General features: G+C 49.0%; 1 protein-coding gene across 12 annotated transcripts in view; it reads right to left on the bottom strand.

Annotated features, from left to right (window-relative positions):
- TECTA (tectorin alpha) overlaps positions 1-14651 on the bottom strand; it is a 78712-nt gene that overhangs the window by 29231 nt on the left and 34830 nt on the right. For 11 of the 12 annotated variants that reach the window (XM_049713273.1, XM_049713276.1, XM_049713270.1 and 8 more), the window contains 2 exons: positions 10128-10729; positions 1862-2423 (listed from right to left, as the gene is read on the bottom strand). The exons of the other annotated variant lie outside the window; for it this stretch is intronic. In XM_049713273.1, the coding sequence (XP_049569230.1) occupies positions 1862-2423; positions 10128-10729 (1164 nt within the window). The remainder of the gene's footprint in view (positions 1-1861; positions 2424-10127; positions 10730-14651) is intronic. 12 annotated transcript variants of the gene reach the window in all.

Genomic DNA, 14651 nt, shown 5'->3' with positions numbered 1-14651 from the left:
GAGCTTACGAACTTGCTTCCTTTTCTTTCCTGTGAGTGACAAAAATTGATATCCATAAATTAAGGTGAGACTTCCTGGAATTAGCCTCCTCTAAAAACAGTTCTTCCCTACGGTCTCCCCGCCCATTGCAGCTGGAGGCAATGGATGTGGGCATACACTACCCCTCGCTCCCCATCCCAGCCACGCCACACAGCAGTGCAGTCGCCATGGCATGGCCACAGGAAAAGAGGGAACGCCCTGTAGCAGGTCTCAAGAGGCAGCAGGCAGTGTCTCCTTCCTAAAACTGTCTCCCCGTCCTGCACCATCTTTAGGCCCCTGTGTCTACAGCCTGGTGTGCTGATTTAGAGGAAGGACAAGCTCTCTCGCCCCACTGAGCTCACCCCAGTGAATCCAGAGTAGCTCTAGAGATTTATCCAGACCCTGACGTTTTTATAGGCGTATTTATTTTACTAAAGTCACCAGAGGCCAATTAGTCTGGACAGTCACTCCTACTGGCATCGCTCCCCCCAGCCCCTCACTCAGGGACTGAGCATGGCTGAAATGGCATCTTTCCCCCCGCCCCCACTTCCTCCCACCCTGTCCTCCCAATCGACATGAATCCAGTTATGTGGGATGTAAATGAACTGTGTGAGCATTAAACGACAACACTGTTTCTGGTTTTTTATCCAAATCTCCCTTTCCCAGGATGAAAAGGGAGTTTACTCTCCGGGACCCCTGCTGGATCACTTATTTAGAGCTCTTTGCATTCAGCATCCATGCGTAGCCTTTTTCATACAGTTAGGCCTAAAAGAAATTTGCTATAGCTAATGAGATTGAGATGGGAAAATAGACCAAGGCAGATTGGCCAAAGACCAATACTGGTTTCTCTTCCCCGTCTTTTCCTATTGTGATGTGCTAAATGCAGACAAATTATTCCACTGTGAAGCGTATGAGTTGAGGGCAGGAGCTTTGGGGCTGGAAGGTCAAACCCTGACTTTGCCACTGAGATAGTAGGACCTTAGGCAAATTACTTAACTCCTCTGAGTCTCAGCTTCTCCCTAATTGGGTTATGGAGGAACAAATGTTGATAAAGTGTGGAGCACTGGGCTTGGCTCAAAGCGAGCCACGAATGTTAACGATACCACTTAACATGCATGGAGTGTGCTAGGCTTTCAGTTACCCAGTTTGATCCTCCTGACGTTTCTGTAGCATAAAGAGTGTAGGCAGAGCATTATCAGGGGGAAACTAAGGACCAGGGAGGAAAAGTGAAATGCTTCAAAGTCACACCGATCCTTAAGGACAGAGCAAGGCTAGAATCCAGGAGCTCTAGCTCTTTCTCTTGTTTTTCATTGAGATGTAGTTGATGTGCAATATTAATGTTAATTTTAGGTGTATCTAATTCTTTTTCCAATGCTTTTAACATTCTGCTATATTTCATCAACGCAGAGACGGATATATGACATATATGAATCAAATAGAAAAACACACTAAGAGAAAGTGTATAAATTATCAGTACACTTAATGATGGGTCCATGAGGTTCTAGAACAAAGCAATCTACTAACTCACTCTTCCCTCGATTCGTCCTTTGTTAGAATCTTATTGTGCCCTTGCTGAGCCCAAAGGCCATGTGTACTGCTCTGTGCTTTATGTATGTGATCTTATTTCGTCCTCAGAGGAATACAGGGAATAAGCGGTATTAACCCCACTTTACAGATAAGAAAACAGAGGCTCCAGGCGGTTCAATCTCTTGTTTCAGGGAACAAACTCAATTCCAAAGTGCATTTCCTGAAATTGCCCCACTCAGCTTGCTCTGACTTGTACTGGATGACCGGCCTGCCCACACCAATCAAGATGGAAGGAGAGACAACGGGAAGGACTCACAGCAGGACGTGTAGTTCCTCCAGCCGGTCACTGCGATCCCCTGTGTCTGGCACGTGCTGGCGTAGTTCTGCAGCCAGCTGCAGGCGGTCTGCACGGCGCCGCCATCGATGCAAGAGTCAAACAGGCAGTTCTTGTAGAAGAAAGCGGGGTTGACCTTGCTGTGACACTTGGTGAAGCCTGCGTTCTGGTTGGGGATCAGGCTGCAGAGCTGCTGCACTTTGGAGAAACCTTCCACTTTGGCACAGGAAGGGCAGCGGTCGCCACAGCCAACCTGGCAGAAGGTGTCCCTCTTCACCCAGCTCTGTCCAAACTCATTGACGCTGGAGGCCAGCAGACCCATGGGCATCTCCAGGTCATCTTCGGGGTTGCCGTTATAGCGGCCACACAGGCCGTAGGTGATGTTCTGCATGCCCCGAGGGACCGTGATGGACAGGAAGGTCTTCCAATCATACACAACCTTCAGGCCAAAGTCAGTTTCCACCACGACATGGAAGCCAAAGGAAAAGATGTTTATCTTCCCTTGTCCCAACTTCAGGGGCAGATAGAGCCGTTCATTGTTGACCTGCAAGAGCAAGAGGGTCGGCACAGACAATACAGGTGGCCCAGGCAGCCCCGCCCCGCTCTTCTAATGATTAGCCTCTGAGAGGCAGCCCCACGGGGGGTTGGAGCAGTTGAATGAAATCTTTGCATTTAGTGTTGTTTCTGTCCCTCAACTATTATTATTAGGATTTGAACACTTAAATGACTATCCTTTGTACACGAATATACCTATTTATTTCAGTGCCTTCTGTTTATAGCATTATTCCCTCCAGGAGTTCAAATTGTTTTCTCCAAGGTAATGAGAGGGTAATAAGGATTCAATTAAAGTTTAGACTAAAATACCCAAACCTAAAACTCTTGTGTTTCTATTTCCAGCTTTACTGTGGATTTCTCTTAGACAAGCCCCAATTTATTAATTCCTCTAGGATCTTCTTTTTCCTGAGGAATGACTTGATTTTGCTGGTGCCTCTGCCTAGGATGCCGTTCTTTACCTGCCAATATCCTTCTCATCCCCCAGACCCTGCTCAAATGTCGGCTCTTCTATAAGGCAAGATTTTCGGAGCTGGTGGTCAGGAAGAATCACTCCCTCGTCTGGGCAACCAGAACATGTTACTTATACTTCTCTCGTGTTCTCCTGCACCTCTGGCCAAGATCAAGCACGTGTACCCTGCTACTGAAGCACACATCGCATCTGTCTTATATTACAGCTGGCTGTCTACACCTCTGTCTCCACTACACGGTTAGGAGCAACCTGAGGGCAGGGACCACACTTTATTGATCCATACGGCCACCTTCCCCTCACCCGCTGCTGGGCGCCCAGCACAATGGAGACGGCACTGGATGCATGTTTCCTCCCGCAGATTTTAAATTCAGAAAACAAGGAAATCCCTTAAGTCAAACTCCGGAACTGCACGGCCCTTGAACCATTTTGATGCAGGTGAGCCAAATCCTGCAGCCCTTGGCTGGGTGAGTGCTTGATGGAAAACAGACTGTTGTGAGGGCTAAGAGGAGAGCTGGGCTTCCTCCTGAAAGAAGAAGGTGGCTGCCCACAGGGTGGTGGTCGTAGATTGCTCCCCGCCAGGAAATAACCCCGCTCCTGACCTCCTTAATCTCTCTCCCATCTGACACCCCTGCCCCCAGCCCCACTGCTACCACCTTAGTTCAGACTCTCATCACCCTCCACCTTGACTCTTGAATATGCCCCCGACTGGTCTCCCTACCCCGGTACTGCCCCCCTCCTCCAGCCACTCACCACTGCCTCTCCAATATTTTTTAATGCAATTGAAAGCAATTAATTAATACTTAAAACCCCCTGCATAGCTTGAATAAAATGTGGGGTACGCTTAGCACATGGTACAGGGCTCTCCAGGAGCTGGCCCCTGCCTCTCGGGCCCAACCCACTCACTTCCTCCACCCCAGCCATACCCAGCACTTCGCTGCTCCCCAGATGGACCGAGCTGCCCCGTTCCACGTGCCGTTTCCTTTGCTGCGAGTGTGGTGGTGCCTTCTGTGTCCATCCTTAGCAGTTGTGATTGTGAGTTAACGATAACTCACAGCTGGCCTTGGCCAAAAGGGGGGCCCTTGGCCCAGGAGGTTATGACACCCCCATCCAGCCCCACCCCCACCTAAGGGCAGCCCTCGGCCAATGACTGACCAACACGGGGGACCAACTCTGTGCGCACGTCATGCACCAGAGCTCCCGGTGGCCCAGGCTGATGTCCAACTTAGACCACATCCTCGCTGAGCTCTCTGCCCTTGGTTCTTCCCTCACTTTCAGGAATCCCCACCTCAGACTCTGCCTCTAGGGAACCAACCTAAGACAGCAATGGTGTCCTTCCCCCATCCTCTCTTTCTCTGGGGCAATTTTCACCCTTCAAATTTCAACTCAGCGATCTCCTTGCCTATGAATATTGCTCCAGGCAGAATTCACTCATTCATCCAGGAGCCATCAGTTTGGCACTACTGTGCACCAAGCATCGTGCTCAACGCTGGAATAAAGCATAGGGCTCTTTCCCTAGGAGCTCACAGGCATGTGGCAGAGACAAGTACATAAACAGGTAATAATAACATCATCTGATGAAAGCAACGATAGAGATAAATAGATGCACAGGCACCAGACTCAGCCTGGGGACAGAATCAGGGATGCCCGCAGAGGATGGTGCCCACATCCGGTCCTGAAGGCTGAGTGATGTTGTCCAGTCAAGATAACTAATAAGGACCTGCTGTAGAGCACGGGGAACTCACACTACTGGATAACTAATAAGGACCTGCTGTAGAGCACGGGGAACTCACACTACTGGATAACTAATAAGGACCTGCTGTAGAGCACGGGGAGCTCACACTACTGGATAACTAATAAGGACCTGCTGTAGAGCACGGGGAACTCTACTCAATACTCTGGAATGGTCTATACGGCAAAAGAATCTAAACAAGAGTGGATATATGTATATGTATAACTGATCCACTTTGCTGTACAGCAGAAACTAACACAACATTGTAAAGCAACTATACCCCAATAAAAATTTTAAAAAATATAAACACTACTATATATAAAATAGATAACCAACAAGAACCTACTGTACAGCACAGGAAACTCTACTCAATATCTTGTAATAACCTATAATGGAAGGGAAAATGTAAAAAAAGGCTATATATATATGTGTGTATGTATATATACATGTACACACACACACGCACATATATGTATGTATAACTGAATCACTTTACTGTACCCCTGAAACTAACACAACATTGTAAATCAACTATATTTCAATAAAAATTAAAAACAAAACAAAACAACAACAAAAAATGAAGGAATGAGAGTGAAGAAAAGGGAATCCCAAGAAAAGGGTGTAGCCTGAGCTGAGGCCAAGAGGAGGGGAAATGCCTAATAAGTATGAGGAATTACAGCAATTGAATGATGCTGGAGCATAAAATGTGACCTCGGGGATGATGGGAGATGAAGATGGAGAGGCGGGGAGGGCCTGGACCACGGAGGGCCTCGTCTGTAACGTCCCATGAAATCAAGCCTGAAAAAGACTCATTCATTTTTCAAAGAAGAAGTCGCCAGTGATCTTAGTAAGAGAACTTCAGTAGCGTGGTGATACCAGAGGCTAGGTCGCAGAGGTTAAACGGCAAACAGGGGATATGGAAGCAGAGATGTCTCTCTCCGGGAGTCTGGTAGGAAAGGGGAGGAGAGGGACTGGTTAGAAGAGGGATTGGATTGAATCGGGGTCAAGGTTTATCTTAGAACGAATATGTTTATGGGTTGAAGAGAAAAGCCCAAGACACAGGAGGGGGAGGAGATGAGAGACAGGCAAGAGGCTGAGAGGGCCAAAAAGGGATGGTGTAGGTGGAGAGTGGCCATGGAGAGGGGAAGAGATAATTCGTTCTCTGGAAAGAGGACAGGAGGTGAAGAGGGCGTGGTGATGGGTCATTTCAGAGACAGCATGGAGGGGGGAAGAGGAAGAGGGAGATCGTGACTGGTGAGCATAACTTTCTCACCTGGGAGGCCCAGAGACAGAGAGCTCAGGTGTGCAAAGTCACCGAGGGAAGCAGAGGCCGTGGGGACTCCCACGAGCCTTGACAACTCGCACGAATAAACTAAAGCCTGAGCACCCAAGGGCTCACGCGTGCTGGCTGGCTTTTCCTCCTGAGTTTCTCCGCATTCTCTATTCCTGGCTACTGGGTGTCAAGGAGGGGGCGATACCTTGGAGAGGCCATGTGCCTGGATTACAGCTCAAGGCCTTCGAGTCCTGTCACTGCCCAGGAGCACCTGGGAAAGGAAGGCCTCGACGCAGACAGGCCTGCCCAGCTTCTCCCTGTCTCTCAGGCCCCAGGAATGCGACCTCCACCCCTACATCACTGCCCTGTCTGTCCCTGTGAAACGGAGGGAAAGAGAGAGGCAGAGGAAGGGAGGGGTGGATAAGGATGGATGGAAGAGGCCGGCGCAGAGGAGGAAGAGAGCAGGGCATGGGGATGGGTGGGGGAAATGTGTTTCTAATACTGAAGTATTGGAAATAAGGCCACATATTCGCTTTTCAGTAGCGAGCTTTCCTTTAAACAACTGGCTTTGATTGCCGCTACAGCTGTTCTTCAGCTGTTCTGAGGCCCCCTTCACACCCCCGCCCTGGATCTCCACTGACGTTTCCTTGTCCTAGGACGCCCTCTGCCTCTTTCACGGCCTGGCCAATGGATGCCTTCAGGGCTCAGGTCTGGATCATCTCTTGCAGAAGCCTTCCCTCCATCCCCCCAGGCGGCTCAGGCAACCTGTTCTCTCATGACACACCCCCCTTCCCCACTGCACGTCACATTTTTCTGGAACTTCACATCACGCTGACGTTCCCTGCAAACACGTCTGTCTCTCCCACTAGACCCTGAGTTCCCTTAGGACAGAGGCCTGTTTCTGACTCACGTTTCTACCCGAAGGGCTTGGCACAGAACAGCCTGTCAATGCAAGCCCGTCAGATGCAACTGAGCCAGAGTGATGCTCAAAGCTTCCCTCTTCTCTCATGGCCACGGGGTGGGCAATCAGTGAGAAAAACACCAGCTCTGGAAGGTCCTGAGAGCCTGCCCCTTGGCCTGGACCATGCAGGACCCGGCTGTGCAGAAGCCTGAGGGAGATGGAGGAGAGAGGCCGTCTCTATGGAGCTCGGGCTGTGGACGGCTGAGGCGTGGGCTCTGCGGTGCCCGGGAGTGGCTCACCTCTGTCGCTCACCCCTACTCCCTGGCTGGTATAAACATAGCATATTTATTTCTAATTTCCCTCGGCTTGGTGGGTTTCCCCACATCCTCAGTACTGCTTAATGCCGAGAAAGGTCAGAATCACAGAGGGACCCGGTGTCCCAAGGAGTCACTTCCATGTCACCTCCGTTTTTGCAAGCACCAGCAGTGACCCGGGCTCTGTGCTGTGTTTTGCCTGGCGCTCCACCGCGCGCTGTCATTATGACGGCCGTTATTCTTCTCTCAGGGAGAGATGGTGACTAATAATAACATCATGGGAAAAACAAACGCAAATCATTGAACAAGCAGATCCTGCAATGCATATTAAAAATTCAAAGTAAATGCTAAATCTATCCCCTAGGCCCCAGAAGAAAAGAACCTTCAAGCATCCTGAACTTGGTCTTTCTGTCAGAGATCTGAAAGCTGTACACTCTATTCCCAGCTTGGGCATTTTGGACATCTGGTGACCTAGAAAGAAGAGCCCTGGAAAGGGTCCCCCCACCCCTTTAATCAATTCCTCCTTCATGCCCATTACTCTCTAATTACTCCCTGTTGTAGATTGAATTGTGTCCCCCCAAAAGGTATATTGAAGTCTTAACCCCCAGGACCTGTGAACGTGACCTTATTTGGAAATAGGGTCTTTGCAGATGTAATCATTAAGATGAGATCATGCGGGAAAAGGGTGGGCCCTCAATCCAATGACTAGTGTCCTTAAAAGGAGAGAGAGATTTGGCACAGAGGGACGAAGCCCATGAAAATACGGAGGCAGAGACTGGAGTTATGCTGCCACAAGCCAAGGGTCACCTACAACCACCAGAAGCTGGAGGAAAGCCTGGAACAGAGGTTCCCCTAGGACCTCGGGGGGAGCATGGCCCTGAGGACACCTTGGTTTAGGACTCCTGGCCTCCAGGACTGTAACAGGATAGGTTTCTGCTGTTTCAGGCCACCTAGTCTGTGATGCTTTGTGACAGCAGCCCTAAGAACCAATAGACCCTTCCCTCCGCATTTCTTTGTGGGAGGAAGAAACCAGCTGTGTAGTTCTCATGGCTCTTGACTTTAGGCGTGAGTGCATCTCATGAGACACGTGCCTGGAAGGTGAGCTGACCCAAAGGGAGGGAAACACCTGGTGAGAGAAGAGAATCAGCCACTGGGGAGGAGAGAAGGGAGAGCAGGAAAAAGAACAAGTGTTCATGAAGGTCCAGTGTCTATATGTGAAAATAACTGGGTCAGAAAACATGGGTAGCCTCAGATGTCTATATACCTAAACCTTGACAGCGTGTAACACAAGGCAGAAAATACGCTTTCAGAGTACACTGGATGGGACAGGGCCTGTTAACAGATTATATTTTAGAAGAAGAAAAAAACCTGAAAGGTAGAAAGGTGGAAACGTGTTGAATGTCACAGAGATAAGGAACGATATCCAAAATTATAAATCTAAGGGCAGAAATATGTCAGAGGAGGAGCAAAGGAGAAAAGGGCAAATATGATGAAGCCACAGGGACAAAATGATTGATGTGTTTGTTTTAACACAATTGATGAAAATGGAGGAGAGGGAAGTGATTGTAAAGAGCGACTTTGACTATCTGGACATCTGTTGGAAACCTTTTGTGGCTAAAAGCAAGGCATCTGATACACTCCTAACCTGTCCAGGTGCCAATTTCATCTCTCAAATTGCTAAAGAAGTGACGAGCAGCAAAATGAAAGTCGTAGGAACCTTGGAAGAAAGGGCTTATTATGTTATCTCCTTCGTTCATTTGACAAATGCTCTGAGTGTCATAGCACACAGTATATTCATTTAACATAAAGATGGATTATGTGTGGTTCCTGCCCTCAAGGAGTCCACTATGAATATTGAGTGAGCTGGACATGAACATCATGGAAAAATACAGTATGACTAATGCCATAAATGATAGAGGAACCAACTGTTAGGTGAAACACAGAGGGTACCAATGGCATTTGGGTAAAATACCCAAGAAAAGGAAGAAGAAGGTTCGTAGTGAGACTTCCATCTTAGATGCTAAGAAGGCACACTTTCCAGTAAACGTGAAAGGGAGGACAGTTTAAGAAGCTCAGAAACTTCTCTTTGTCAGAGAAGGGGGTTAAAGGAAATTCTAAGGAAGGAAAGAAATCAGCAGAGTTGCCCAAGGAAATCTTTAACAGCTCAGAATTTGAAAGGGAATGTATATGAGAGGAAGAGGAACCTCCTTAGAGATAAATTACACCGCAGACCTGGGAGGATGGTGTTAAAAGGTTGACATCCTAAGTCAGCTCCTCCAAAATGCTAAAGCAGTGGCTTGCTGGTGTCCCAAGTGTTGCTCAGGGCGGGCCCTTGGGGGAGGGGTGGCCAGCCTGTGGCTGCGGCTGACATCCTCAGGCTGGACTCGGAATGCATGGAACTCCTCAGCCCCTACCTGCTCCTGTCTTCATGGCCAAGGGAGTGAAAAGTAAGAAGACTGCAAGGGAGCCCCAGGGTGCTCCAGATGTGGACAAGACTCCTGAACTCCCAGGTCCCCTGGGAGCGAAAGGGAGACTGAAAGAGGTAGCAGGAGGCCCAAGGAGGCAAATATTTTGATCTCAGCTAAGGGAAGGAGGTGGATTAGACAGCAGTACCACTTATTGACGCCTAGTCCATGCTAGGTGCACATTCTCGTATACACACAGCGACTGTCTGAGGCCGCTCAGTGTAGCCAAGCTGGGACTCCATCTAGGTCTGTGCCGTCTCCAACACACTCTGCTACAATATGAAAGGCACCATTCCTAGAGCTGGCTCTGTTCCTAATTTGGTGCCTGTGACTTGGGTATTTTTCTCTCTGAGGGCCCTGTTTCCTTATCTGTAAGATAAAGTGATGGGAAGTCTCCAGGGCCCCTCTGTGCTCTAACATCCTCTGCTTTTCCTTGGATTCTGGACCTGCCTGGTTCAGCTGCAGCCTGACTTGCTGACCCGGGACCCCTATCCTCACATCCCCACGGCTCCCCTCCTGGGGTCTGGCCTGTGACCGCTCACCAGCACCGTGTGCTTGTAGGCCCTGTGAATCACGATGCTGTAGCCCAACACGGTCACGTCCACCTGCTTGACCCACAAGGCCAGCGACGGTTCCCGGTCCTCGTTCTTGGCTGTGACGACGAACTTGGGGAACGTGTCTGAGCTCGGCCTGCTTCCTGTGGTGCACAGGATGAGCGGGCAGCTGGTCTGGAAGTCAAAAGGGTAGCCGTCAAAGGTCAGGTAGTGGCCGTAGCCCGAGACGATGCAGGAGGCGTCGGTGCGGGCCTGGCAGTAGTAGAGGCCGCCCTCCTCCATGCAGTACTCGTCACCCTTGCAGGGGATGTTTTCACAGTGGACGCTGTTGTCTGTGCCATTGCAGTAGCAGAAGATCTGGCAGTCCAGGTCCACCCAGAAGGTCTCATTGGTGGCAAGTTGGTGTCCCTCAAAGTTGCAGCCACACTCGCTCCGGGGGACGCACTGGCTGCCTTGCAGGGCATAGCCCTCGTCACACTGACACCCCTCGGAGCAGCTGTCCACACAGATGGGGCCCAGTGCCAGGGTCTCACAGGTCTCTGTACACATCATGCACTCCTCGAAATGGCTGTTCTCCGGGCATTCCAGAGCTGAGGGTGGGCGAGGAGGAGATGGGATTGAGAAAGGGACAGAGGTCAGAGACAGAGTCTGTGTACACTCATTGGTATGCATGGGTGTGTGCATGTGTGTGCATGTATGGCTGTGTGCACAGTGTGCGTGCACGTGTGTGCGTGCAGGTATATAAGCTGCGTGTGACTTATCTGTCCAGCACGGTGAGCTCAGCAAATGCCATGTGATCGGCACCACTGCCATCCTCATTCGGGGTGATCCACAAGGCTCAGCGAGCCCCTCACTCACGTGCTCCTCTAGTGCACTTAGCTTTTCAAGTAGGAGATTCTGAGACGATGGGCCTGTTCTGAGCACCTGTGGCACACCAGGCACTGTTCTAGGCATTTTAGTGTAATTTTCTCAACAATCTGGATGGTAAGGACAGTCATATCACCCCTGTCTTATAAGTGAGGAAACTGAAGTTCAGTGACTTAATCCAGCTGATAAGTACTGGAGAGAGATTCGACTCTGCATCTCCCGACTCTGAGTCTCCTGACTCAAAGACTCCGGAAAGAGAGTCCTGGAAGGAACAAGCGCTCTGAGGCTGCAGAGACCTGTGGGTACCATCTCTGAGCTTCAGTTTCTTCTCTTATTAAATAAGGACAGTACTTACCTAGGACTGCTGTTCTGAGGATTAATAACCTAATATATCAAGCCCACAGTAGGGTCTCAATAAACACTGCACCCTTTCCCTTCTTACACTTCCCTCCATTACAGATAGGTTTCATGGAGGTGTTTCTACTCTACATGTTGGACCTTCCCTGTGTCTTTCATCTCTCTGCTCCTGGTGTCCTCTGACCCCTTCCACCTCCTCACTGACCTCAGCACATGGTCCTGCCCACCTCCTTTATTCACACCCTTTGCCCCTCCTGCAGGGCCTTCACAGAGCCAAATCCTACCCATCCTCCCAGTTTCGTTTCAAGTCACTCTTCTGCCCAGAAGCCTTCTTTGATAGATCAAGACTGTGCGTCAGTAAGCACAGCACATACAATAACGGCACATGCGGCTCACCATGGAATTCCGTGTAACTTCCCATGTCTCTTTATTATTTTTGTTTGTCAAAACTTGACATGAGGCGGGATGACCCCAGGAATACAGAAGAAATCTACCCACAGGTCTGTGTTCTCTAAAGATCTGTGAACGTCGTCACCGTCTCCTGGGAGTTTAAGATCTTGCCTTGAAGGCTTTCTTTAGGTCTTATGCATACGATCACTCCTTAAAAGGGTTTTATAATCCAAGGACACAAAGGACACTGTAGAGAAATTGCATGGCAATAATAGTTCCGCCCACAAGTACCAGCTCAACAGCTCTGCCCTATGGACTGAAAGCCAATCTTTTTTCCCTCTGGGCTAGAGGACTGTCTCCACCTCCACTGACTAGTTGTAGGCTAATTCGGCACTGATTAAATAGGTCTGTATAGAGCGATTTTCACATTTGTCTCTAAATTATGAATGTTATAACACTGACTGAAGGTTTATGGTGATAGCAAATAACATGACTTATTTAAATGGCTCTCGTTTTATGACTTATCGTGTTGTCTGAATGTGTCTGAAAGTCTGGAACATGCAGACATGAAGTAATAAAACTTCCCCTGGCTCCTGAAATGCCTCTGAAATTACTTAATTGGGCAACCTGGCTCTGCCAGCGAGAGCTGGTTAAAAATATCTGAACACAGAAGCAGTGGTTGCCTCTCTCCAGGTCCAAAGAAGATTGTGTTCCTGATTTGCAGCTGTCACTCAATCCAATCCCCACTCTGCAAAACCCTGACCAGATTAACCCCTTAGTACCCAGAGACTTGATTAATCAAGTGTGAGCCCTGGCCCTCCACCCGAGGAAGCCATGCTCCACGTGGCTGCTTCCGTCCACAAGTCTCTCTCTAAAAAAGGCATGAGCGTTTGCTCCAGCTCTTCAGGCCCCGATGAAGGATGGGGAGAAGTGATTCTCAGCAGGCATCGCACCCGGAAAAAGAGGGAATCACTGTCATCCCGCCACACTTCCTTCGCATGAGCCATGCCACCAAGCTGTGCTTCGCACAGTACAAAAAAACCAACCAGAGACACTTCCTGCTGGGTCGGAGTTCATAGTCTAAAAGCATGGCACAGACACGGCCTGGCAACAAAATGGATTTGGTATGGGGCAGACTCTGTAATCCTGTAATATGAATGAACTGTAACTAGAAAGTTGAGTACAGGAGCAGGGGCAGAGATCAGTTTAGACGAGCTAGAGGTGGGGCAAAAGAGGATGTGGGAAGTGGGTTAAAGAGAAGGCTTTGGGAAAGCATTCTAAGGTCCCATTAGACGTGGTGGTCAGTAGGAACCTTGGAGCCTCCCTCCCTTTAGGTGACTTTATGAAAAGAGCATGCTTCCAGAATTCCACCTGCAGATTCACAGCCTCTGTTACTAATCCCTCCCCAGTGTGGCTAGGGTCACCAGGGATATAACCGCCCAACTCTGAGATGATATTCCATATGCTCCTCTGGACTTCCGGTGCTCAGAAACCAGAGCATTATTTTTAAATAACGATATGTGGGGGGGGGGGAGGCGGGGGGGATATTCTTAGCTCTGTCTAAGACGTTACTATTGCAAAGGCTTAGAGGCAAGGTAAGGATACCCCAATAGCAATGGGTAAGCCTCACCCAGACCATAGCTTCTAATAACATTCCCCACCAAAATGAATCATGATTTTTCGGAGTGATGGTTGATTCTAGGCTGGGGCAGGGAAGGTTAAGAGGTGATGTGAAGCATCTCGTTAATCTAGAAAGTAAGGAAACGACAGAGGTATATCCGAAGAACGTAGGAGGCAACTGGAAGGGGCACCCACAGGCCAAATCTGTCATAAGGTTAATGCCAAAATAACAAATGTGATATGAAACATAAACCATTGAAACAAACAGGAGTCTGTGTGTCCATGTTGATAAGATAGATAGATGATTGAGGTAAATAAATAGATGGATGGATGGGTGGATGGATGATAGATAGGGGATAGGCAGGCAGAAGAGATAGGAGGGCTCTTGCTTACAGTAAAATGACATCTGCTGACGGGTACAAGTGGAGAGAGTGCTGGAGCTGTAAACTGTCAGCATGTGATCGTCATGCTGGAGATCAGCACAAGCAAAAGTCCTCAGCGGGCACTAAGCCGAGGAGGGGGATCGTGATGACAAGCGGCAGCGGCATGGTCTTAAAGCACTTCCCCACAGACTGCCCATCAGTCACAAGACAGAAACGGAGTGACACAGAGTGGTGATATCTGACAACCCCTGACCAGGGGATCAACGTGCCCATCACCAGTGAGAGGAGGCTGAACAGAGTGTGCCCCACATGGGACCTGGTACCATGAGGAAAACAAGCCTCTCCTATGCAGGGGGCTGGGGGGGATGTAGGGCAGAACCCAGCCATGGCGGAGCATCAAATCCAAAGGGAGGGCCATTCTATTTCAAAAGGGGCGAGACTGTAATCTTTAAACATGACAAGATCACAAGAGACAAAGAAGCTAAGGAATTGTTCCAGACTTAAGGAGACCAAAGAGACATGACAGCTAAATGCACCATGTGGTCGCGGACTAGATCTGCACTGAGGGGTAGGGGAAAGCCATAAAGGACACGACTGGGTCAACGGGCAAAACTGAAGTGGATATTACGTTATCGCATCAGTGTTAAAGTTCCTAAACTCAGTAACTGTACTGTGCTGTGAAGGAGTGTCTTGATTCTAAGGAAATATACACTTAACGTATTTAGGGGCAAAGGGGCATGATGTCTGCAACTTCCCTTCAAACAGAGAGTCAGTGAGAGAGAATGACAAAGCAAACAGGGCAAAATGCTAACAACAGGTCATCTGGGTAAAAGCTATATAGATATTCTTGTAATCCTTCTGTAACTTTAAAATTATTTCAAAATAAAAAGTTAAA

The sequence above is a fragment of the Orcinus orca genome, chromosome 8 (genome assembly GCF_937001465.1).
Source record: "Orcinus orca chromosome 8, mOrcOrc1.1, whole genome shotgun sequence".
In the NCBI taxonomy this organism is placed as follows: Eukaryota; Metazoa; Chordata; class Mammalia; order Artiodactyla; family Delphinidae; genus Orcinus; species Orcinus orca.
Note: the sequence above shows the minus strand (reverse complement) of the source record. Positions and strands in the feature narration are given on the sequence as shown.